Here is a 27,234-nt window from a genome sequence, read left to right as displayed (position 1 = left end):
GTGGCTACGGGGACCTTTCTGATCTTATTCTCTCGAATGCACTAATTTAGTACATTTCTAATAATAGTATAAAAATTGGTTATATATATATATATAGGGTTGCTCAAAAAGTTCTTTATGGAAAAACTCAAATGTACTTTCTGACTCAGTATCTATACATATATACACACATTTTACACACACACACACACACACACACACACACAATTATGCTCTACAAACATTGTAACCCAATAAAAGTTATTTCTTACTTTAACTATTAAGCAATTAAGTAGTGTCGTTACAAATACATTTTCCTCTTCAGTACAATACACTTTCTCCCTGGAGGTAAAAGTGGAGAAGTAGAGCAGAGAGGAAGGAAGAAAGAAAAGAAGAAATAGGAAGGAGAAAACCATGGAGAGCACCCCAAAGTTGCTCTTTGGGAAAAAAAAACCACCAAAGTGACACAAAAGAGAATACTTCTATTCTGGGCTTCCCTGGTGGTTCGGTGGTAAAGAATCTGTCTGCCAATGCAGTAGACACAGGTTCAATCCCTGATCTGGGAAGATCCCACATACCATGGGACAACTAAGCCCATGTGCCACAGCGACTGAGGCCCACATGCCCTACGGCCTGTGCTCCATGGAAGCCACCACAATGAGAAGCCTGAGCACTGCAACTAGAGAGCAATCTCCATTTGCAGCAAGTAGAGAAAAGCTGAGCAGAAATGAAGACTCAACACAGCCAAAAAAAAAGAAAATACTTCTACTCTCTTTGTGTTACTCCATACCCAGCAGTCCTGGGAAGCCCTGAACTACAGGATAGGAACCCCTGTTTGAAGCAAAATAAGAAAGGGTATTGTTATATCTTCTGTTAAATTTTAATTAGTGTTGTTCATAATATATTTTTAGCTTTTTCTTTTTTGAACACACAGTTATTACATTATGCCATGTAACTTCTTTAGCCAATGAATTGTGTATGGAAGTCAAGGATGTCACTTTCAAGGAGTAATTGTAAGAGACAGTGTAAAATTTATCACACTTTCCCTTTCTGTCTGTCAAGGCAACCTGAAAGTCTGGGTCTGAGAGTGTAAGGACAACCCAGAGCAATGTCCTCCTTCCTCCCCCATAGATATTAGCAGGAAACAGAACTTTATTGCTTAAAGCTATTGATAACTTTTAGGGTTGCTTGTTACCAGGACAATAACCTACTCTGATTGATACTAATACTGGTTTAACAGCAAACACCAGCTTCCTTAAGGACTTCCAACAATTGAGATCAAGCAAATACATCACAAAGACCGACAAAACTCACAAGAAGGGAAGCGTACAGAAGAGTCAACATAGCAAGCCTGAGACTGCTGTCCTTAAAAAGGCTTTCTTATAAGGCTGGCCCTTGGCTGGAGTCTGGGAACTAGGATTTCGGAAGGGTTCCCAGCATTATCTAAGTAGTAAGAGTGGGTCCCTGTGCCTAAACTGTGACAAACAAGCAATCTGGTCTAAGCTAAACATCTGCTTTCCTTCTGGGAGCCTAAAACTTTGGCACATCCCAGACAAAGGGTGAGTATGTGACCAGCCCCAATAAAAACCCAGGCTGCTAACGCGCTTCTGTGGTATTGTCACAAATTGCTGCTAGGAAATTAAGTGCACCCTATGTGAACCACTGGGAGAGGACCCTCGGACCTAATGTCTTGTTTCCTGTGGACTTTGCTCCACACACCTTTTCCTTTGCTAATTATACCCTTTCACTAGAATAAGCCATAACCATATGCTGAATCCTCTGAGTTCTCTGAGCAAATCATCAAACTTGGGAATGGTCTTAGAGATCTCCAATTCAGTAAAAAAAAAAAAATCACCATAAGAGTTAGAAAAAAAAAGATTTCAATGCAGAAATATCACTGGAATCGTAGGTATGTAATATAAAATTGTTCCATGTAGAATGATTAAAGAATAATACTGTAAAATCATTAAAGAATCACACATTTGAGGAAGAAGCAAGAAATCAGTAAGGAAAAATGGGCACATTCAAAAAATAACCAAATGGAATTCTTAAAAATGAAAAAGTTTGAAGATATAATAGCTAAGAAATTTTGAGTCAAGAAGATATGTGATTCCAAACACTTGGAAAGCATAATATGTACCAAACAATTAAAAGGAAAAAAAAAAAAAAAAAAAAAGACTAGCCATATTTTAGGGAAATAGCAGATTACAAAAGGTAGAAAGATCTTAAAATCAGCTAAAGAGAAAGGTAGATCACTTATTTTGAAATAATAATGAGATGGATAGATGAGTTTCTAATAGCAATAATGGAAACCAGGCATACAATAATAACCTCAATGTGCAAAGAGAAAATAGGTATCAAAAAAAAAAAGAAAATAGGTATCAGTTTAGAAATCAGACCAGAAAAAAATAATGTTTTTGTGAATCTTAAATAAACATTGTTTGTATAAAATGATAATAGTCTATGGGGTTATAGTACGATAAAACTGTTACACCACGATGCCACAGAAGTTGTGTTAATGTAGTTAAAATACATTAAAGTCATTGAATTCTCTGGCAGGAAGTCGAGATATGTGCTTAACTTAAATCTTTGTTAAGTTAAATAAGCATGGTAAAATTTAAGACTAACAACTGAAAAGAAAAAAAGTGAAATAAAATTCTAAGCCATCAGTGGGGAAATTATGAAATAGAAAAAGAAACACAAAACTAGGAAAAAAGATGGGAAGGGTGACTAAAAAAAAAGGAAGCATAGAACAAATAGATTAAATAGAAATATAAGCATATGATAGTAGGAACACATTTAATATAATCATAATGAATATTAATAGATTAAATTTGTCAGGTAAGAAAGAAATTGCCAGTGACAATATAAGGTAAAATTCAGGTATGTTATTTATGGGATATTCCTAAAAGGACACAGAAATTAAAGAATATATGTGTGTACGAGGCAACTATTAACCAAAGAAACATAGAAAGGCCAAGACAAATATATACTTAGAAATAAAGAGAATCCCTATGAAATGGTGACCATTATATTTACCAGGAAGATAAAAAAAAAATTCCAAGTTTGTATGCATCTAGTGAAATAGTCTCAAAATACACAGGGCAAAACTGGACATAATTTAGCAATCAGAAGATATTATTTTAAACACTGTAATCCTAACTTGATAGCTTGCCCCTTGTTTAAGGGTGTTTTACTGTTTTATGAAATGTTATTTTTACATAGAAGATCTGATTTTTCAAGAACAAATTAAGGAGATATCAGTATACTGATATATACATATGTAAAACAGTTACTTTTTTTAAAAAAAGGAAAAGGTAATTTAGGCCAACACTCTTAAGGATAAGCTTTAAAATCTGTACGAAATAGGAAAAAAAATCATAAAGACAGCCAACATTTGCTGGTAGTAAGTCTCAAAGGTAGCCCATGATGATCTCTGCTTCCTAGTATTCACACCCTGGAGAGAAATTTTAAGACATTTCAATTAATAGAAATGAAAATAGAATTTATCAAAATTTATGGGATGCAGTAAAAGCAGTGCATAAAATAAAATTTACAGCAAAATTAAATAAAAATACAAGAAAGATCTATAATCAAGGATTTACGTCTGTACTTTAGAAAACCAAAAAAGAAAAGCAAATTAAATCCAAAGTAAACAGAAGAAAAAAAATCAATAAAAACTAGAGGAGAAATCACTGAAATTGGAAACAGGAAATCAAAAGAGAAAAATCAACAAAACCAACAGCTGATTTTTTTTGAAAACAGATGAATAAAAATTGATAGGGTAAGTTAATCATAGGGCGGGACTGGGCAGAAGCACTGACAGCTGCACTGTGCACTAGAGGGGCCAGTGGGGCAATTTCACAGCTAGCTCAGGGCAGGGGCAGCGGCTTGAAAACAAGACACAGCACAGTCCTGCTTCAGGTCAGCAGGGGGACAGGAGAAACTAGAAGGGCCCAAGATGATGTCAGCTACACTAACAGCCAGTTATCCATTACATCAACAAGCTAAAAAAAGAAAAATCACATAATCATTATTAATATTGATACAGAAAAGCATTTGATAAAATCAAATACCCATTCATGATAAAAACTTTCAGCAATCTAGAAACAGAGATTTCTCAATTTGATAAAGAATAGCCATAAAAAATCATACAGCAAACAGCATACCTAATAGTGAGAAACTTTATCATGTATGCAGAAAATTAAAAATTAAAAAAAAATCAATAAAACACTCTTAAAACAAATAACCAACAACAGCAACACAGATATATAAATATTGATTGTTTTCCAATATAACCACCAAGAACAAGTGGAATTTGAAATTAAAAACACAATACCATTTACATGGGTGGTGGTTTACTTGCTCAGTAGTGTCCGACTCTTGAGACTCCATGGACTGTAGCCCACCAGGCTCCTCTGTCCATGGGATTTCCTAGGCAAGAATACTGGAGTGGGTTGCCATTTCCTTCTCCAACCATTTACATTAGCCAACCCCCACCCAAAATGAAATGCTTATGTATAAATCTAACAATGTATGTACAAGGTCTATATGAGGAAAACTGAAAAACTCTGAATAATTAAATCAAGGAAGAGCTAAATAAATGGAGAATAAATGTTCTTGGAACAGGAAGACTCAATATTGTCAAGATGTCAGTTCTTCCCAATTTGATCTACAGATTCAATGTAATCCCAATCAAAATTCTAGCAAGTTTCCTTATGTATATTGACAAAGAGATTCTAAAGTTTACATGAATTGGCAGAAAACCCAGAACAGTCAAGACAATAGTAAAGGAGAAGAAAGTTGGAAGACTGACACTGCCTGACTTCAAGACTTACTATAAAGTGACAGTAATCAAGACAGCATTTACTGATGAAGGAAAAGCTAACCTGATTACTGGAACCGAATGGACAGCCCAGAAATAGACTACCCATAAATAGTTAACAGATCTTTGAAAAAGGAGAAAAGATCTCTCTAAAGAAGCTATCAGATGGTTAAGTATATGAAAAGATTCTCTACACAACATATGTCAACAGGGAAATGCAAATAAAAAGAACAATGAGATATCACAACAAATCTACTAGAGGGGCCAAAATCTGGAACATGAACAACATCAAATGCTGACAAGGATATGGAGCAACAGAAACTCTCATTCACTGTTAGAGAAAATGCAAAATAGTACAGTTACTATGAAAGACAGTTTGGCAGTTTCTAACAAAACTGAACATAATACTTTAACCATATAATACATCAATCATGCTCCTTGGTATTCAACTCTTTGAAGCTGAATATCACACAAAAACCTACTTACAGATGTTTAGAGCAGCTTTATTCATAATTGCTAAAATTTGAAAGCAATCAAGATGGCCTATAGTATGTGAATGGATAAATTGTGGTACATCCAGACAATGGAATACCATTAGGCACTAAAAAGAAATGAGCTCTCAAGCCATGAAAAGACAGGAAGGTGGATGTTACTAGGTTAAATGCATACTGCTAAGTGAAAGAAGCTAATCTGAAAGGCTAAACACTGTACAATCCCGACTATATGGGATTATTCTAGAAAGGGCAAAATTATGGAGGCAATGAAAAGATCAGTGGTTGCCAGGGGTTAGAAGTAGGAGAGAGATAATCAGGTGGAGCACAGAGAATTTTTCAGGCAGTGAAAACACTCTTAAAATAGCATAATGATGGATGTTACTATACATTTGTATGAATCCCTAGAATGCGCAGCACTGAGAGGGAACTGTAATATATACGATGGGCTTTGGGTGATTATTAGTGTGTCAATGTAGGTTAGTTAAATGTAACAACAGTACCGCTCTGGTGGTGGATGTTGATAGGGAGGCAGGCCGTGCGGGAAATCTCTGCACCTTCCCTTCAATTTTGCCGTGAATCCAAAACTATTCTAAACATAAAGTCTTAATAAAAAAAAAAAAAAGTCTATCAAAATATAAAGAAAAAATTGGGGAAAAGAATACTATATGATAATATCTTTAAGTAACCTGTTATATTTAGACTCAGAAGTTCTGGGACCACATTTGTAATTGCTCATCATTAAGCAAGTCATACAATGAGGTCATGCTCTATACTGCCTACTTCTCAGAATCCAGCATGACACTCTGAACACCCAAAACAAAGATATTAACGAAGAATCAAAGAGAATTAAAAGAGCCAAGTGCAGCTCTAAAATGATGAAGTATTACCAGTGCCATAAAACAACTGGAAATCTTTTTTAGAATTTTAAACCTTTGGAATTTTTTCCCCCAAAGTTAATTTACTAAGGTCTACTCTCATGTTTTCCCTTAATCCATTTTTATTAAGAAATTTGTTGCCTCACCAACAGTATATTTGCTTGAAGAAAACAATTCTATAACTTTGAGAATTTAGTGTCATTTTATATTATACAAAGCCTATTTACATAGTTCTTCAGAATACATTTCCATTTTCCATCTACTATCCCAAGTGTGAAAATGATATCAAATAGATTAGATTTACAGGGAAACATAAAAGGGAAAACAATTCTACAATTTAATACATACAATGCCATTAGCGGATTTTTACAGTTTTCTTTTGAGGATAATCCACTGAATTTTTCTGTTCAGAGTGAAGCTGTCTTCAAGAGATTTCCACAGAGAACCAAGAGTTTAACAGTCCCAATATTTTACAGGTGATACCTGACAGTTCATGAGTAGCCACAAATCATTTTCTTTCCCATTTTTTTGCCAAAGCCTTGGATGATGAAGAGGAACCGTGACTTTCACCACCACTGTATTGCTCATATAAAGTCTAAAATTAAAAACACACATCTGATTTGTAATATTTAAAATTCAACGTACATCAGATTAACAAAGGTTTAATTAACTTCACATCTTCTAATATGTAACATTTCTCTATTGTTCTTATAATTACAAATTATTTTATACACTACTGGAGATAGTTAAAGGTTTTAAACACCTAGCTTGGCCTAAGAATCAGCTATTATGAGATGCAGCTCAATCTTTCTGGAAGAAAAATGTAACACAGTTATTTTTAAGTGTATGGATGCATCCTCAAGTTCGCCTTAATCTCCCTTATTTTTTCTTTTATAGCTGATGTACATAGTTTTACATATCAAAAAATTTTAATTGAAGTATTATAAAGTTGATTTATAATATTGTGTTAGTTTCTGGTGTATATCAAAGTGATTCAGATATATTTATATCTGTTCCTCTATATATTCTTTTTCATTGTGTTATTACAAGATACCTTACTTTTTCTTAAACAAAGCCAGTCTTAGATAAAGTCCTATACTATAAAATAAAATCAACAGGAAATATACTTTCAGTTGATATTTAAACTAAAGAATGGAAGACATTAAAAAATACAACTGCTATATAAATAAGTCTAATTAATATACTAAAATCTACAATATTTAGTACAGGATTTAAGGCTAAGCTAACATCTAATTTATGAAGATAGAAGATATCTTTGCCATCAAGGAACACATAATCTTAGTGATAAAGGTAATCCACCTAATTTTATTTATAAAAGGCTTTAAACAATACACTGGTAGAATTAGAGAAATGAAATATAGAGAAAAATTACATAACAAATTTTGGTCCAGTTTCAATTCCTAAAGCCAATGATTTAGCTATCAGCACTCGAGAAAACTTAAGAAAAAATTTACCTTATATAAATGCAAATATAATGGTAAATATGTAATAAATTCCTCCAGAAATGTATTCAAGTTCTTAACATCTTAGATTGGTGTTATCCCTATCCAGAGAGCTAAGAGTGCTTTTTAGTTTAAGTTACTGTAATTTTACAATAATGTTATAGCTGAAATATTAAACTAGTAACTAAAGTCAATTAAGTATACAGTGTTATATAAAAATGATTACATGTTTAATGTCAGTGAGATCCAAAAAATTATGGTGTAAACAGGCACTGGGAGACTAACAGGTTTGAGACATTTGCTTTGAGAAAAGTACAGACTGCTATATACAGCTATGCAGAAGTCATTATATGTGACAAATACTCTGATTTGTCTAAGATGGTTTTTAAAATTGGCTATAAGAAATAAATTCAAAAGCTGTGTTAAAAATGGAGTTGATTTAAAAGATTCTTTACTGAATTTAGTCTGGTTGAGACCTACTTGACAGCAATCTTTTCAATATACCTTATATGACAATCCATTTTCAATTGTGCTGTCTGCCCATTACAAGAGTGCAAATCAAATAAATCTGTATTTGTTAAAAAGCACATATTAAGCAAAAGAGACACTGATGTATAGAACAGTCTTATGGACTCTGTGGGAGAGGGAGAGGGAGGGAAGATTTGGGAGAATGGCATTGAAACATGTAAAATATCATGTATGAAACGAGTTGCCAGTCCAGGTTCGATGCACGATACTGGATGCCTGGGGCTAGTGCACTGGGACGACCCAGAGGGATGGTATGGGGAGGGAGGAGGGAGGAGGGTTCAGGATGGGGAGCACATGTATACCTGAGGCAGATTCATTTTGATATTTGGCAAAACTAATACAATTATGTAAAGTTTAAAAAAAAAAAAAAAAGCACATATTAAGTATCTAAATACAGAAACACACTTCATAGCTGATCTAATGACTGGGCCAATTTTCCTTTGGTTTACTTAAGTGCCTATTAACTCACTAAACTATACAAAACAATTAAAATTAGTGTAGACAGAGCATAGACATACTCACTTTAGCAGCTTTCAAAATGGAATTAGGAGAATTCAGGCCAACAAGTTGGCCCAGAACATATTTCATTTCTTCAGCGGTTTCCTTAGCCATCTGGTTACCTATAAAATAATTTGGTTTTGTTGTTTAGTTGCTAAGTTGTGTCTGACTCATGTCCGACCTCATGGACTACAGCCCGCCAGGCTCCTCTTCCATGGGATCTCCCACACAAGAATACTGGAGTGGGTTGCCATTTCCTCCTCCAGAGGATTTTTCCAACCTAGGGATTGAACCCACATCTCCTGCTTGGCAGGCAGATTCTTTACCACTGAGCCACCTATGAAGCCTAGGTGTAAAATATATATAGAATTAATAGCACACTGGTATCAAATAAGAAAAATAGAAGTTCATATATAAATGTGTATTCTGCTTAAAAGCACAATAACTACATTCTTATAATTTATCACTGATCATAGTCCCTTTCCTAGGATAAGTAAAAATGAATGCCGGCAAGTAAAAGAAGGCGATCGCATTTATTTTCGTATTTAGCATTAAGGAACTTCCTTAAGGGAGGAGGCATGCAGGAAAAGAGTAGTCAGAAGGTTGTTGATATTACCAATTGGGTAATAAATTTATTTTTAAAGAAGTACCTGGATGAGTTTGAAGCTGAACATATGGATGTGCCAGAAGCTCAGGAATGGATATCCTCTTTTTAGGATCCCTTATTAAACAACACTATAAACATAAAGGTTAAGTTTTTAAAACAAAAACAAAGCAAGTTTCCTTATGCAATATTGATAAAGTACTTTTCCAGGTTGCATCATATTACAGAAGCTGCTTTCTAGAGTGCCTACGCAGAAATGACAAGATGATTTTACACATCATTTCTTCAAAATCTCCAAGTATTCATATGTTTTAAAAACCTTCAAAATGAACTTTCAATGGACAAGCTTTATCTACTCCAGAAATTCCAATCATTTCATCTATTTCTCTTTCATTTTCTGGCCATGCCATGCGGCTTGCAGGATCTTAGTTCCCTGGCCATCGACTGAAGCTAGGCCACAGTAGTGAAAGTGCTGAGTCTTAACCACTGGACCACTAGAGAATTCCCTCAGCTATTTCTTTAAGTAAACAATTAAGTACTATATGAAATATAATTCTTCTATATTTATATACTATTAATATTACCTTTAATACATCTTGAAGATCTTTCTCTGGAATATCAGGAAATTCAATTTCATGATTAGGGTCAATTATGGCATGTAATTTAGAAATCTGATTAATTATATGCTGAAACGGTGTTTTCCCATAAGTCATATAGTACAAAATGCAACCTAAGGACCAAACATCACTTTGGGGGCTTATCTAAGTTTAAAAAAAAAAAAGAAGAAGTTACTGTTATTTTAGCATAAAATTAAAATATTATACACACACACATATTTACCCTCATATTTAAAATCATAATTAAACCTCATTACATGTGTCAAGTATTAAATTATGTTCGTTACAAAACATCCTTTTCTAGTGTTTGTTACATTAGGCAATTTTATCAAAAGAAATGAGCTCCATTCAACAAACTCATAATTAAAATAGATCGACTGAAACAAAATATTACATTCTTGTCAGTCTGTGAAAACACAAAGCTAAAAATCATAACTGCAAGTATGAAATTTACTTGTTTTCCCCAAAATTACTGGATTAAAATATGGTTTTAAATAAATTCATAATATGTAACTATGTATAGATTTTAAAAAAGGTTAAGCTGAGCTACCCTAAAACTAAGAACATAAGCGATAGAGCCAGACTGGGCTGGGCTGGGCTGGGCTGGGCTTGAATCCCTGACTTAGTACTAGCTGGTAGTTCTCCTTATCTGTTTCCTCACTTCCAAAACAGAAATAATAAAAGGACATTGTCATGGACATTAAATAACCATGAGATATGGGTAAACATAGAGAATAGTTTCTGGTTCTCAGTAAATATTAATTATTAAGTGTTCTTTGTATTAAATAACCTCATTAGAAGTAATGCAATATTAACAACATAATTCTACTTTTGACTTTAAAAAAACATGATTAAGACCAAGCACAGCAGTGAGTATAGTAAATGAGAATGGCTAAACTCCTCTTTTAAAAGATACATAATAAACAGTATAACAAAAGTAACCATATGTTCTATACAAAGGATTAATCTAAACCAAATGACACAGAAAGCTAGAGGGGAAAAAAAATGGACACATATAACCAAATACAAAAAAGAAAAAGTATTAATATTACTTTTAATATTAACAACAATATTAATATTAGAAAAAGAGAACACAGCAAAATGCTCCTAACATAAGAAGGTCATTTCACTGTGATAAAAGGTATAATCAACTAAGAGATGTTATGAATTTTTATGCACTGAAACCACATTTAATAGAACTATATTAAGCAACTATATTAAATTCTTTGAAGTGGGGGCAAATTTTGACATGCCCTTCAGAACATGAGCAAGAAAATAGATTCCGTTATCTGAACACAAAGAAAACTGATAATAATAATAATAAAAAATAATCTTTTCCTCCAATTTAATCACTTGGAAATTTAAGTCCATTTCTAAACCTAAATCACAGACTAAAAATAATTTCAGATTCAAGGAAAATAGCAGTGTTATGGCAGCATAGTTTTTCAAACTCTCCAAATCCCCAGATAAGTTAGACAGAGCTGCTTGGTAGCAAAACCATAAACATAAGGAAAATATTTACAATAAAACCAGAATGTAAATGGAGACAAATCACCAACAGCCACAAGTCCTGCATGGTAGAGGCATTTGACGCAGAGAGAAGTAATCAATGTGCCCGACAGACCCCAGAACAGAAGGCCCAAGTGGCCATTAGCTGCTCACTGGAAAGCAATTCCAGAACAGAGCTAGACTGGGAGGGGCCCTGAGCTCTTCTATAGCAACGATGAGCTTACATGTTGGGATAAAAATTTATCTTCTATTCAGAATCCCTAAGGCCACTGCAGAGCAGGTGATACAACGGAATTGATATTTCCCATTATTACATACTAAAGTACTGAGTTGACAACTGAAAAAGATCTGAACATTACATGCAGCTCAAATCCAATTTTATTTTAAAGAAAGAAAAATTTAAACCTGAAATCGGGAATTTTGGAAATTAGTGAAAATAAGAAACACTACAATAACAGTAGCAGCAACAGTAAAAAGTTTTACTTGAGTAAAACTTTATACAGAAGACTACTAAAATTAAAATAGCAATTATTTAAATGCAGAAGCAAAGGGAAAAAAACCTAAAGGGAATACAAATGACAAAGATAAAAGCAGAAATTAATTAGACAGCAAAAGAAAATATAGTAAGTGAAATCTAGACCTAGTTCTTTATTTTTTTTAATTTATTTTTAATTGGAAGATAATTACTTTACAATGCTGTGTTAGTTTCTGCTGTACAACAATGTGAATCAGTTATAAGTATACATACATGCTCTCCCTCTAGGGCCTCCCTCCCACCTCTACCCAAGACCTAGATCTTGAAAATTAACAAAACTATGGCAAGTCTAATCAAGAAAAAAGAGCAGACAAATCTATGTGTTAAAAGAAAAGGAGAAGCTAAAGAGATTTAAGAAGAATTTTTATAAGAGAAGCTGTTAGGCATAATTATATGTCAGTTATTTGCAAAGGTATTTAGAAGCCACAATTTTCTAGGGAGGAAAATATAATTTACCAAGTGAAAGCATATTTATTAAGCAACTGTTTTCATCTGGACAATGTACTAAATGCTTTATATTCTTTCTCATTTAATCCTCAATTACTTTTAAAGTAGGTACTATTCAGAAGCCTAACTGATAGACAAAGAAACAGGCAAGTCAGGTCACAAAGACAGTTGATAATGAGGTAGATCTGTAACTTGAACACAGGGACTGCACAGCAATGTATGCTTGCATCCGTTAGACTACCCTGCTATAGGGGAAGAAGGATGAGTCTGGAGCCAGAGGCACCATGGCAGGCAAAGCTGACTCAACAAAGGGCACCAGTGAGACTAACATGAGCGCTCACAGTGGTAGCAAAATAAGGGAAGTGGGAAAGTACATGGAAAAAATTACCTGCTAGAGTTGTACTTGGAAATGTAAAATTTACAAATGAAGAAACAGTAAGAAATAAAACGTTAAGAGTCAGAGAGGAAACAAAAAAGACTTCTAAGGTTATAAGTTCAGTGTTAATTAAGATGTCCATATCAGAATTTAGTCTTATTTTTAAAACTAAAAACATATCCAATATGCATTTCTTATAGGAGCACATTGTAAGGCATCACCACATTAAAAGCACAATATTAAAAGAGCAATCTCAAATCAATAAAGAAGGGTAAAATTGAATCCCAGGACAGTCTGCTTAATAAGGCAAGGTCTCTATAATGGCTTAATTTTAGAACTTAAAGAAATAAATTTTCAGTTATCTGTTAATTTAGTCAGAGACTAGCCCATTTCCTGTTTGTGCAAAATAAATGGGATATAAATAATCTTAAAGTACCTTCGATTTGGACTTCCCATTTTCTCTTGAAGACATATCTTTGATTGCTTCTGGTGGCATATAATTAACCGTCCCAACCTACTTGCCAAATCACAGAAAACACGGAAATCAATGAAAATACTTCAGTCTGCTATTTTTAAAAACATGAATGCCAAATTCTTGACAACTTGAATAATTACAGATTTCAGCAATATATTTGTGAAACTCAAATAACTGACAAAAATATTAAAACAAATTTCTTCACATTTCCAGCAAAATAAATTAGATTCATAATCAAAAAATTTACTCCTTTCAGAATGCTGAGCTATTTCTATGATTATGGTAGGCAGAGACCATAACATTTCACAGGATAAAATTTATTAATGGCCATAAACTTTGAAGGAATTGATCCGTCACTCATTTCTGTGCTGGAATAGACCCAGAACACTTTTCAATATAAACCACCAACCAATCAGCCAAAAATCCAGTTTGTCTCTAAGTATTCCCTGGGCCCACGTCCAAATAGAGACAGGATGGGTGTCTACATCATGCAAGAGTTTCCGCAGCAGGATTATGCCAACCTTACACTGCATTTATTTTATTCTAAAATGATTCTGCTTTCAAATATAGAATGCCTATACTTTAGAGTCTTGCCATAGAAGTTACCGTCAAACTGGTTTACAACTAAATTTCAGCTGTATTTTTGATATAAAAAGAAGTAACTGTCAAACAGAACTGTTTGAAGGGCATGCTGCCCAGCTACTCCTAAAAAAAAAAAAAAATCCAGTTTTATTCCTAGGATTAAGGCAGATCCACATCAGAGATCTGCATACATGGAGCACACTGTCCTGGCTGTAAGCAGGATTATTTTTAGTCATTCTTTGATTGTCATCACCTTGGTTTTTATGGGAACAAGTTTATTAAGATTGCTGTTGCATATCTTATTATAAAAATGTCATTGAGTACAATATTTGTTATGTTGTTTCCAATATGAAGGCCCACTTGAGAATTTTTTTCAAATGTAAATGATAGGGAAAGCTTTACTTCTCTAGAAGAATGAAATAATCTTACCTCATAAAGGACAATGAAATACATAAAACTGCAATTCTCTTTGGCTGCTACCAGGAAACTGAGACAAAGTTTTAGGTGAATTTTAGATAAGCAAAATGATTTCAAGGCAGGTATTACTGCTTCTCTACCTCAGCTATATGAAAATCATTCAAAATTGCTGGATATATGTCTACTGGGTCTTGACTTTCTATACTAAATTGTATTAACTGTGTGACTGATTTATTTTTTATGGTAATCATAAATTTATTCTTATAAAAAAGTTTTCAAATCCTTTGAAAAATGAAGTAGGGAAAAATAAAATCCTCATTAGCAAATTAATACTTCAAAGATGAAAAGGAATTGAACTCTACTGTGTAGTAACCAGCCATTCATTACCTGAGAGTCTTTAACAATACTTGTTGTATCTGGTTGCATTTGGTTTGCGATTCCAAAATCGATTAGCTTTAGCATTCCATCAACTATCAGAAAGTTAGCAGGTTTCAGATCACTGTGAACAATACCTTCAAAATAAAAATCCAGTATAATATCAGACAATGTCAAACATTCTAAGTACAAAGATATTGCACAGTCTACTCATGAGTTGGTTCCTTTTGTCAAATTAAATATTCATTTTTAATATACTCTGTGAACATAGAGCAAATTGCTACACGCTAGGCACTATTTTAAGTTTGCAGCTTGTATTGAACCATTCAACCCTCATACCAATGCTGAGGCAAGTACTATTATTATCCTCATTTTTAGTTGCAGAAGCTAAGGTAGAGTTTAAGCAATCTGTTCAAGGCTACACAGCCTAAGGAACAGGGTCATGAGTTGAACCAGGCAGTCTGACTTCAGAGTTTATGCTCTTAACAACCACTGTGCTTCTCTGAGCACAAGACAGTACTGTAAATTATGCTGCCATGTGGTAGGACTCTACTGCCCCTCACATACCTACCCCTAAGCCTGATCTGGATCACTGGTGAATTATCTTCTAACTTATAGGAAGAGAGACATAAGGAGATAATTTACAATTACCTATATTATCAGTTATTTAAAATAAGGAAAAGGCAAAGAACCACTAAAAAGAACCAAGTCCAAACTGTTGAAAAGTTGGAAGGAAATTCAGGATTCTATGAAGAAGGAGAAATGGATTAGGGGTCACAGGGAGAGGCTGGGATGCATAAACAAGAGACAATTGCCCTGTACAGTATATAAGGCCATGATAGAATTAAAGAGTTTTAAATAAAACAAAAAAGCAAAATAAACAAACAAAAAAGAACCAAGACCAAGTAAAAAGCCAACCCAGAATGTAGAGCTAGTAGTTAAAAAAAAAAAACTCTCACACAAGGTGCATAATACAAAACAACTAGAATGAGTAAAATAAACATTTAAGATTTTTAGGATGCCTGAACCTTAGTCTCAGATCTGCTGCGATTCAAATATTTGGAGACCCAGGACTAGGGACTATGTTATTACTGATAATGAAACATTTTGTGTTATGGATGCTTCATGAATGTGGGGATTTTAGTTCATGCCCTGTATTCTTTTGTTAACAGTATTTTAAAGAAATGGTTTTGTCTCTTCATCTTTATTAAACTGCCAAATATTTAGTTTATTTAGCCTAAAGCTGCCAATAACCAATACCTTAAAATCATAAGTGTCTTTCTCTAAGATGGCACCACTAATGAATATTTTAACATTATAATGAAGAGATTTTAAAATACCATGTTGATGAATTGTGTAAACTGCCTCCAACATATTTTTCCAGTAACTCTTCCGTTCCCATGGACTGATAGATTTTTTCTTTTTAAGCCAAGTATTCAGATCAATATTTCCACACTCCATTACCATGTAGATGTACTGATCTGTGATTTCACTGCCATTAAAAATAAACGAAAACAAAACAATAAATGGTTAGATTATACAACGAAGATTTAAGTGTTTATCATAAAAATTAAAGCAAAAAAAAAAGTTTTCTTTTAAACTGAAAAATTCTTACTAATCATAAAGTCGGATGATCTTATCACTATGTTGTTGTAGTTTATTCAGGTAAGCAATTTCATTCCGGTAACTCTCAACTGTTTGGCTATCTGCTTCTTCTAAGTTTACATACTTTATAGCATGTATTTGTTTCTTTTCATTCAATACCTGAAATACCTATACAGTAAAACAAAGGAAGAAGTTTAGAATACATTATTTATATATTCTCACAATATTTCTACATTTATTAGACAGACACTTAAGGATTATTGATGTAAATAATTTAAAATGTTTGGCCTTATTCTGAGTATAGAAGGGAAAAAAATGTTAGGAGAGTAACAGTACATTTTCATCTATCTATGACAATGGGTATTCAATGACTCCAATGCATAAATCTAATAAAACATCTATCAACATATAAGGTAATTTAAATTTCATATACATTCATAACACTGTTAGATGTCATCACCAGGGAAATAATCTGAAGAAAAAAAGACATTAAAAAATGCCAAGGAACACTAAGGGCTGAATAAGGGAATAAAAAGTAATTCATTTCACAGATGGTGTTGATTCCACTATGACTGGAGTTGACAATTTCATCCATGTGGTAAACAATATTAAAAATAAGTGCTAATTGTAAGCTATCAGTGTATTTGGTTGTGAAAAGTAGACTGAGTTTCAATTTTCAAAATCAAGTTGACAGTAACAAGATGTTGCTATAAGCACGGTGAGGTCCAGGCCAAACTGTTCTGGCTATAATGACAGTCAATTTCTAATCAATGCTTATAAGGCAGATAATATTAATACATTTGGAAAAATACTGGTAATGTGTCAACTGGGATGGGGCTTCTAAAATGTATAAACTCAGATACAGAATGCCAGTGTAAGCAAGAAATATTAACTTACCTCTTTTAACATTAAAGAAAACATCATTTATTTAAAAGCCAAGTAACCTTGACTATCCGCAACAGTTAGAACTGGACATGGAACAAAAGACTGGTTCCAAAATCAGGAAAGGAGTACGTCAAGGCTGTATATTGTCACCCTGCTTATTTAACTTATATGCAGAGTACATCATAAGAAATGCTTAGCTGGATGAAGCACAAGCTGGAATCAAGATTACTGGGAGAAATATCAATAACCTCAGATATGCAGATGCTGCTGCTGCTAAGTCGCTTCAGTCATGTCTAACTCTGTGAGACCCCATAGACGGCAGCCAACCAGGCTCCTCTGTCCCTCGGATTCTCCAGGCAAGAATACTGGAGTGGGTTGCCACTTCCTTCTCCAATGCATGCATGCATGCATGCTAAGTCGCTTCAGCCATGTCCGACTGTGTGACCCTATGGACAGCAGCCCACCAGGCTCCTCTGTCCACAGTATTCTCTAGGCAAGAATACTGGAGTGGGTTGCCATTTCCTTCTCCAATGTATGCCTGCATGCTAAGTCACTTCAGCCGTGTCTGACTGTGCAACCCCATGGACAGCAGTCCACCAGGCTTCTCTGTCCACGGTATTCTCTAGGCAAGAATACCGGGGTGGGCTGCCATTTCTGACTCCTGATATGCAGGTGACACCACCCTTATAGCAGAAAGCAAAGAAGAACTAAGAGCCTCCTGATGAAAGTGAAAGAGGAGAGTGAAAAAGTTGGGTTAAAACTCAACATTCATAAAACTAATCTCATGGCATCTGGTCCCATCACTTCATGGGAAATAGATGGGGAAACAGTGACAGACTATATTTTGGGGCTCCAAAATCACTGCAGATGGTGACTGCAGCCATGAAATTAAAAGACGCTTGCTTGGAAGAAAAGTTATGACCAACCTAGACAGCATATTAAAAAGCAGAGACATTATTTTGCCAACAAAGGTCCATCTAGTCAAAGCTATGGTTTTTCCAGTAGTCATGTATAGATGTGAGAATTGAACTATAAAGAAAGCTGAGTGCCAAAGAATTGATGCTTTTGAACTGTGGTGTTGGAGAAGACTCTTGGGAGTCCCTTGGACTGCCAGGAGATCCAACCAGTCTATCCTAAAGGAGATCAGTCCTGGGTGTCCATTGGAAGGACTGACACTGAAGCTGAAACTCCAATACTTTGGCCACCTGATGCGAAGAACTGACTCACTGGACAAGACCCTGATGCTGGGAAAGATTGAAGGCAGGAGGAGAAGGGGATGACAGAGGATGAGATAGTTGGATGGCATCACCGACTCAATGGACATGAGTTTGAGTAAAGTCCGGGAATTGGTGATGGACAGGGAGGCCTGGCGTGCTGCAGTCCATGGAGGTGCAAAGAGTCGGACACAACTGAGCGACTGAACTGAACTGATCCAGCAAATAGTGGCAAGAAATAAGAAAAGAGCCCAAGAGTAAATGAGATTCATGCATTGAAACCGCACTGAAAGCAGAGTCTATCAGGTCGTCGGCTACATCCAATTACCTGTACCTTAAATACAAAACTCTAACAAAGTATTGTTGGTTTACTTGCTCAGAAAGCAAATTAGAGGGGGAGGAACATAAAACAGTGATAGGGCAAGAGGCAGCAGACAACAGCAAGGAAGGAAAGAAAAGCAATTTTAAATAGCACAAAGCTATTTGGCATGAGGTAAACACACAGAGTCGGACACGACTGAAGCGACTTAGCAGCAGCAGCAGCAAACAGCCTTACGAGCTTCCCTGGTGGCTCAGTTGTAAAGAATCTGCCTGCTAATGCACGAAACGCAGGTTCGATCCCTGTGCTTGGAAGAGCCCCTGAAGAAGGAGATGGCAACCCACTCCAGTATTCTGGCCTTGGAAATCCCATGGATAGAGGAGCCTGCGGGGCTACAGTCCATGAGGTCCAAAAGAGTCAGATTCAACTTAGCAACTAAGCAACAACAAACAGCCTTATACCTCTCAGAGAATTTAGAGTATCTACTATTCTGTTTCAATACAATTAGAATGTTAGGAGCAGCTTCTGCACAGGGCTGGAAGGATGCTGAGATGACATGTTTGTGTGTAGCAAACATTAGCTACCATTATTAGAGACAATTAGGACAGAATAAAGTGGACATTCAAAACATATTACCATTGTCAGGTATATCAGAAAAAAAGATTTGCAGGATATTAAAACAAAGATCTCAAAAATTTTGAGCAAGTGCAACTTCTAAATCAGCTTTTTCCATGTATGTGCTTATCCTCCCCTAATGTCTCTGCTCTGGCAATAACTGATGAAAAGGATTAGGGAGTGTTTACTTCCAGTTAGAGATAGTGTCAGTTATAATTTTTCAGTTTCATGCAAAGTTAATGAAAGAATTAGAATGGTCAATGTCTTGACCATTTCTACTAGCCCCATGAATCTTCTAAAATGTTCTTAATACAGTCTGAGCATGAACAACGTTAGGTTCATAAAGCATGTTACCCTCTTTTCCCTGAGGCATACTGAATTTGGCAAGGCCATCATAATAATTAAATAATTTAATTGCACGAAGAAAATACAGGCTGGTCGTAACTTTATCATCTGGCCCTTGACTTAAGTAAGCTTACATCATCATTATCTTCCAAGGAAAATAATGTTCAAAACACTGTTAAGATTAAAATGAACCCAATATGGTTTGGACTTCCCTGGCGGCTCAGTAAAGCGTCTGCCTACAACATGGGAGACCCGGGTTCAATCCCTGGGTTGGGAAGATCTCCTGGAGAAGGAAATGACAACCTACTCCAGTATTCTTGCCTGGAAAATCCCATGAATGGAGGAGCCTGTTAGGCTACAGTCCATGGGGTCTCAAAGAATTGGACACGACTGAGCGACTTCACTTCAATATGGTTTATTGCATATGTATTATCCATAACAACTTAGAGCAGCAAAAAAGCTGAGGAGGGTCAGCTTATTCATTTAACAAACACCTCAGTCACTGTTCTGTTCCAGGCACCATTCTAGATAATGGAGCAAACATCCCTACATTGATGGAACTCACATTCAAGTGCAAGGGGACACAAAAAACAAAACCACGTAAGTAACTTACAGAGCATATTAGACAAGCTAAGGAGAAAAATACAGCAGGAGAGAATAGAGTGTGCTGGGGACTGGAAGGCAAGAGCGATGGTTTTAGAATGTAGTCAAGGGAAGGCCTGATCTAGAAGATACCTGAGCAAAGATGTGAGGGTATCTGAAGAAAACTAAACCCTTACACTAAAGTAGACAAGAAGAGCAAGAGTCCGTGAGACAAGTTAGGAGGCGATTTTAAGAATTCAGGTGAAAAGATGAAGCTACTTTGGCCAAAGGGACAACAGTGGAGGTGGTGAGGAAGAGTCAGATTCTGGATGGACTTGGAGGTGGAACCTGCTGATCAGCTGGATGAATGTGTAAGTGTAAGCGGAATCAGTGATGACCCAGGGTGTTTGGCCTGGTGATTGGAAGAAACAAGCTGCCATTTACTGAAATGGGAGACTATGAAACAAGAGTTATGCTTGGGGCATATTAAGTTTTAAATATCTAGAGACACCTAAGAAGAGATGCTGAGCAGTCAAACTGGATACACAAGACTGGAATTCAAGGGAGAAGTTTGAGCTAGAAATATAAATTTGGGAACTGTCAGCATATACCTGGTAAAACCACGAGACTGGATGAGAGCACCAAGGGAGTGAGTGAGTTTAGAGACAGAAGAAAAGAGGCAACTGAGCTCAGGGGCCTTGCTCTACTGAGGTCAGCGCTATGAGAAAAACAGAACAGCCACTGGAGAAGAGAAACACTGAGAGGCCAAGAAGGAAAAAGAGCTTCAGTGAGGAAAGTGATCAACTGTCCCATTTGCTGTGTAGCCCAGAATCAAAGGCAAGAATTAGTTTTGGTAAAAATATGGAGGTCATTGGTGATATTTTTTTTTTTTTTTTTTGGCCACACTGTGTGCAATGCAGGATCTTAGTTCCCCAACCAAGGATCAAAACCAAGCCTCCCAAAGTAGAAGCGTGCACTCTTTGTCTTTTTTAAATTTATTTTTTAATTGAAGGATTTACAGAATTTTGTTGTTTTCTGTCAAACGAAACATGCACTCTTAACCATTGGACTCTCAGGGAAGTCCTAGTGATTTTGATAACAATTGTTTTGAAGAGCAAAGACAGTAAAAATAAAAATCTGTTTTAAGTGGATTGAAGAGAACAGAATGAGAAGTACTGAAGTTGGAAACTCTTTTGAGATGCCTTTTATCCAGAGAACTAGATCCGTAAGGATTTAGAACTCAGATAAATTTCAGAAATGATCTAGTCCAATTCTAGAGAATCATTTGCTACTAAACTCTGTTTTTTGAAAAGAAAAACTCAAAACAAGACCCATTAATCAGAAACCTTGCTGAATCATACTCAGTGTACTTATTACTTAATCACCGTCGGCCTCACTTTCAGAAAGATTCTTTGGGGATGTCACAAAGTTGTCGTTTGCTATCCCCCAGTCAATGTTAATGTTATTTAGAGAAGAAATACAGAATCATAGGCCACTGGAGGGGAAGAGCATGGAATTGAGATTGAAAGAAATATGCCATGTGTTGAGGGGAGGGGATGGGAGAAAGGGATAAGGATTTTTTGGCTCAAGGGAAATATGGGCCCCTAGAAATTAAGAAAAAAGGCCCCAAAAGGTACACAAACAGAGGAAAGTTTAAAATATTTTTATTCATTCCTTAAAAATTTAAGAAACTTACCTTACTTGAACCTCCACTTCCTATCTGCTTCAAGATGGAATACATTTTTCCTTTAACTGAAATGCATTCATTTGTTGAAGAGGATGCTGAAATCTAAATAATTAAAATAAGATAAAGCTTCAAACATTCATAGAACGTGGCTGAGAAACTAACTTGCATTTAATACAGTGAAACATTTCCAATTTTGAAGTTATCTGAAATCTTAAGCAATCAGATATGTCACAACATTTCAGTATTTTACAGAAGCAATTTACATACTTTAGTCAAAGAAATAAATTTATTAAATTAATATATAAGCAATGGTTCAAAGTCTCCTCATCTAACTTATCTCAACTTTACATACATAAACAGAAAATTTAAGGGGGAAAAAACCCCACTTAATGTCCAACAGACAAATTCACAAGCTGTCACTTTTCATCTTTCTCATCTATTCTTTCTTATACAAACCTTTTTACTTACATACATAAACAAACACACAACTTTATCATATTCATTTTTCTCATTTAGCCTAACATTATAAAGGAAGCAGCATAGGTGTTAAGTGTTCCAGAGTCAATCAGACAAAGGCAGATTTCAGCAATGTCCCCTTTATGCTGGATAATATTCAATGAATTGCTTAGTTTGAACTTGAGCATCTTCCTCAGCAAACTCTCAGCTGGTGAACCATATTCAACTTGCATGCCTTCCCTTCCCTGATGTGAGAGCCCTCTGTGGACCAATAAATGCTCTGAATAGATGGACAGCGTGAGGACTTACTCTGAGCTGAACAGAAAGCTGGACACAGAGACCACCCGATCAGCTGACTAACCAAGTTGAAACAAGGTCTAAATGAACCTCAGTTCAACTAAGTCCTGCTTTAGATCCCAACGGTAGAATCTTTCTCGGGTGCCCTCCTACGTAATGTAACTGGTACACCGTGCTCGTGCTTGGTCATATCCGACTCTTTGCAACCTTTGGACTGTAGCCCACCAGGATAATCTGTCCATGGGACTTCTCAGGTGGAATACTGGAATGGGTTGCCATTTCCTCCTCCAGGGGATCTTCCCAACCCAGGGATCGAACCTGGGTCTCCTGTGTCTCCTGCATTGCAGGCAGATTCTTTACCTGCTGAGCCATCAGCAGGGAACCCCCGATATAAAAGAAGACTGTAACTTCTTTAATTTTTAGGGTTGAAAAGACACTGTTGAGCTATGAAGTATGTTTTCTGTAAGAAAGTGTTAGGCTTTGACATATGGACACCTTATTTTCCACTGAGTTGCCCTTCACTGCCCTTCCCTACTCTTCCTTCTGGAGTTTCCTCTCCTGTGAAATTTCTGAGAGCAAAGGAAGCGGTCCAATATCCTTTCCTCCTAGCTGCTGACTGTTTTTAGAATACAGTAACTCTGACCTATATCTGATTCAACACCAGTGTGAAGTTCAGTGTCCTACCCAAGACATCCCACAACCTGCTCAGTCCACCCTCCTCACCCATGACTAAAGTAGATTTCTCCAAAATACAAGTAAGACTGCTTCTCTCCCGGACTCCAGCTTGTTCCACAGCTTCCTAATTCCCTCGGAGCAAAGTCTAAAGAGCCTAGCAGAACCCCGAGGATCACCCTGCCCCTTGGTGAACTCTAGTCACACTCTGGCTTTTCAGTTTCCTCCTGACACCAGGCTCCTCTAGAAGGATCCTCTGGCTTGCCTTTCAGAGTTCAGCTCAAACAAGGCCTGACATGAGTGATTCCTCAATGAATTTTCTTTGAATTAACATGATGGGCAAACCAGGCTATCTTTCTCTTTCTCTTTTGTGTAGTTTACTATACTGTTGAGTCAACCCTCAAAACACTATTACCTCTTTTAGCATAATCTACTGTCAGCTAAACTTCTTGTTCCATTGCTTTTTAAATTGTAGTAAAATTTACATACCATAAAATGTACCATCTTAACTGTTTTTAAGTGTCCTATCTGTGGCATTGAGTACAGTCACATCGCTGTTCCAACATTACCACCATTCATCTCCAGGCCTTCTCCTCATCTCATACTGAAACCCTACACCGCTTAGAGATAATCCTCCATTCCTCTTCCTATAGCCCCTGGTTACCACTGGTTTATTTTCTGTCAGCTAATTTTTTAATCTCTTGATTTGTTGAGTTCATTAAATTTTTTTTTTTTTTGCTGTTTTTCTTAAACAGTTGCTACCAACTTTTATTCTTTACCAAGCACCAGTTTCTGATGTAAGAGTTACATATATATTAATTAAGTTAATCTTCACAGTCATCCTATGGGATAGAGAGCTTTATTATCCCTATTTTATAGATGAGGAAATAGAGAATTTAATTAATTTGCAAAAGGTCACATAGTTGGTAAGTAGTGAGGCCAAGAGTCAAGGCCAAGCAAACTCTCAACAAAGCCTATTCTTTCTACCAATATTAAGCTGCTTCTCAGATAGTTATTAAAAATTAATTTTAGTATTGATATCAAGCGTATCTAAATAATTATCTTTCCAGATGCCAATACAATCGCCTCACCAGCAAAAAAAGGTTTTTTTATAATATATTCTAGTAGCATCTCATATTGCTATTCTGATATTCTTAAAAACTTATATATTACTTGTATATATATTAATATATATACTTGTATATTAATCAGCTGATGAAATGAAGCTGCCCAATAACAACTGGTTTAAATAGTTGAGTGGAATGAAAAATCACCTAGATTACAAAAGAAATTTTATCTAGCTATTCAGACTAGATACTTTGGGCAAGTTAATGAAAAATACTTCAGTTTCTTCAGTAACTAACCTATCAAAGTCACGAGGCACCCTTATCAGAAAATCAGTTTGGCCTAATGGGACTAAGATTGAATAAGTTTTTAACACTGTTCTTAACAAATAAATCCTGCAAAAATAAAATCTTTGATGATACCATATCATGTACCATCATAAACAAAGCTTATCAAACCTGTAAATTCTGAAGTAGAGTAACTGTACCATCAAAAATAAAGTTTATCAAACCTGTAAATTCTGAAGTGGAGTAACAGGTATTTGCTGCTGTTGCTGCTGGAAATAGGCAAGTTGGCTATATGGTGTTGACAACTGACAAGCAGGTGGAAAGTTGTTCTTTACCACTGGAGTTCTAAAACTGGGGAAAGATATATTTTTTAAAATTTAAAACATTAAAGCTTTAAAAACAAGATTCTTTCTGGCTTACTTCACTCTGTGGGAGATGGAGAGGGTGGGATGATTTGGGAGAATGGCATTGAAACATGTATAATATCATATATGAAATGAGTCGCCAGTCCAGGTTCTATGCACCATACTGGATGCTTGGGGCTGGTGCACTGGGATGACCCAGAGGGATGGTATACGGAGAGAGGAGGGAGGAGGGTTCAGGATGGGGAACACATGTATACCTGTGGCAGATTGATCTTGATATATGGCAAAACCAATACAATATTGTAAAGTTAAAAAATAAAATAAAATTTAAAAAGTAAATACATAAAATAAAAACAAGATTCTGACTCAGACTTTGTGTGGTGAGTATAAATGTGTTATATCAAATAGAACCCAAGTCAGTTTTCCTAATACATCTGAAATATTTATTTTAGATTCACCATCACCAGAAATTTCACTTTGGGGGTATTCTTTCTGAAAGTAATTTTTGTTCCCAGATGAGAAGTCCTTATTAAAATAAATATGATGTCATTTAAAAATACAGTTAAGAGTTATTTTATAAAATTTAGCCAAGACAAAGCTCAGTCCATCATTGATTTTATGAGTGCTTTTTAATAATAATGTTCTATGACAACCTACTAGAAATATCTGAAAGCCAATTACATGAGAGTTTGACCTTGGAACACAAAGCTGTTCAGCTCGCATTTGTGCTTTGCTTCTCTTATTCACTATTGTATCTTCAACACCAAGAATACTGCTTGGCACAAAGGAATTCTACAAATATTTGCTGACAATAAATAACTTCATAAGAAATAACGATATCCTATTTTAGTTAGCAGTCATTCTTTAAAGTATTCTAAGTATAATAAAATGAGGTAATAAATAGCAAAATTGTATCAAATAGCTTACTTATTTAATAGAATCAGTTCTAAAACTCCAAGGCCAGTTCTAATTAGTATTCAAGATCACATTGTGAAAATGAAAAGCAGAAGACATGAACTTCAGTTATCCTCTAAGACATTAAAACTATATTAAAAATACAGCCACTAAGTTGAAGGATATCACATGCCATATCCCCTCTTTCCTTTCTTAGAAATGCCATTGATTTGCTTTTCAACATCCCTTATGTTTTCTCTCAATCAGCACTGATCAGCTTCTTCACTCATTCCTCACTAGCAGCCACTCAGATCTTGAACAAGCCCAGAACTAGGTGAGATATGCTACCAACCTCTCTCACACTCCAATTAACACCTCCTTCGCTATAATATGCATCCACCCTTTATCTACTGTAAGAATGCTAATCTTTAAAGTCTCTCAATTACAGAGATATACAAGTGGCAGTGCTTGATTAACAAGAATTTTTGCATACTCAAACTATTTAAAGGTACTGCCTATAGACCTATAGATATAAAAAGCATATACATAGAGTAGGTACAGATTACAATGACAGAGACTTTCATAACAATCCTTAAAAATATATTGTGGCTACCTTCCCTTGCTTTACAGATGAAAAAACTGATGATGAGAAAAATAACATGAATTTAGAAAGTCTTTCAGGTAACAGAGCAGGATTCACCTCCAGATCTGTTTGCCCCAAAGCACATGTTGTACCAAGCTAAGAACCAAAAGGAATTACCAGCTCATGTAATCATCCAAGGCACTGTTGCTGGGTGTCTTACAAATAGATTTTGGATCAATCCATTTAGGCGTTGATATTGGTGGTGACTGCTTTGAAACGGAAAAGGCAGGTTGCTCAAAAGTGGTTTGTTTCTGCTAGACCAAAATAAAAAACATCACGATTTCAGGTTTTTTAATTAGTCACCTGTTCAACAATTTCACAAATATTAAACTTCTAAAAGAAAATTAAAATATGAAATACAAAAACATGCTAAAATAAGTAGATGTATGTATTATAGGCTTTCAATAACTTTTCAGTTAAAGCTCTTTCACTCTAAATTTTGAAGCCTGTTATACTTTCCTCAAAGAGATTGCAATTAGAGGGAAGGCACACAGCAGTGTTGAACAAAACAGGATCTAAATATCCTTTCTCTTTAGGGCTACTGTCACTAGCATTGGACTTGTATAATCTAGATATTAATAAGTGTTCTGTGCTTCAGAAAACCAGTCTTTACAAATAGAATCATCCCCTACTTTTATGTTTGGAGGGAAAATGGTCAAATACTAATTATTTAGCAACGTTTGAAATGGCAAACACCTATCTAG

The 27,234-nt window shown here is 35.4% G+C and overlaps 1 protein-coding gene across 3 annotated transcripts in view; it reads right to left on the bottom strand.

The window, feature by feature from the left end:
- Positions 1-4,058: 4,058 nt before the first annotated feature.
- The window catches only part of TTK (TTK protein kinase), a 43,263-nt gene continuing 20,087 nt past the window's right edge, over positions 4,059-27,234 (bottom strand). For 2 of the 3 annotated variants that reach the window (XM_055534870.1, XM_055534872.1), the window contains exons 12-22: positions 26,648-26,784; positions 24,853-24,979; positions 21,861-21,953; positions 16,215-16,372; positions 15,940-16,091; positions 14,612-14,736; positions 13,187-13,264; positions 9,851-10,027; positions 9,313-9,397; positions 8,687-8,784; positions 4,059-6,768 (exon numbers count right to left, since the gene is read on the bottom strand). In XM_055534870.1, coding sequence (XP_055390845.1) covers positions 6,682-6,768; positions 8,687-8,784; positions 9,313-9,397; positions 9,851-10,027; positions 13,187-13,264; positions 14,612-14,736; positions 15,940-16,091; positions 16,215-16,372; positions 21,861-21,953; positions 24,853-24,979; positions 26,648-26,784 — 1,317 coding nt within the window. In that variant the 3' untranslated portion in view covers positions 4,059-6,681. The remainder of the gene's footprint in view (positions 6,769-8,686; positions 8,785-9,312; positions 9,398-9,850; positions 10,028-13,186; positions 13,265-14,611; positions 14,737-15,939; positions 16,092-16,214; positions 16,373-21,860; positions 21,954-24,852; positions 24,980-26,647; positions 26,785-27,234) is intronic. The other variant, XM_055534871.1, reaches the window with a different exon arrangement.

Source organism: Bubalus kerabau, chromosome 9 (assembly GCF_029407905.1).
Source record: "Bubalus kerabau isolate K-KA32 ecotype Philippines breed swamp buffalo chromosome 9, PCC_UOA_SB_1v2, whole genome shotgun sequence".
NCBI classification, from domain to species: domain Eukaryota; kingdom Metazoa; phylum Chordata; class Mammalia; order Artiodactyla; family Bovidae; genus Bubalus; species Bubalus kerabau.
The sequence above is the reverse complement of the archived record's forward strand: the minus strand, read 5'-3'. Positions and strand labels throughout refer to the sequence as shown.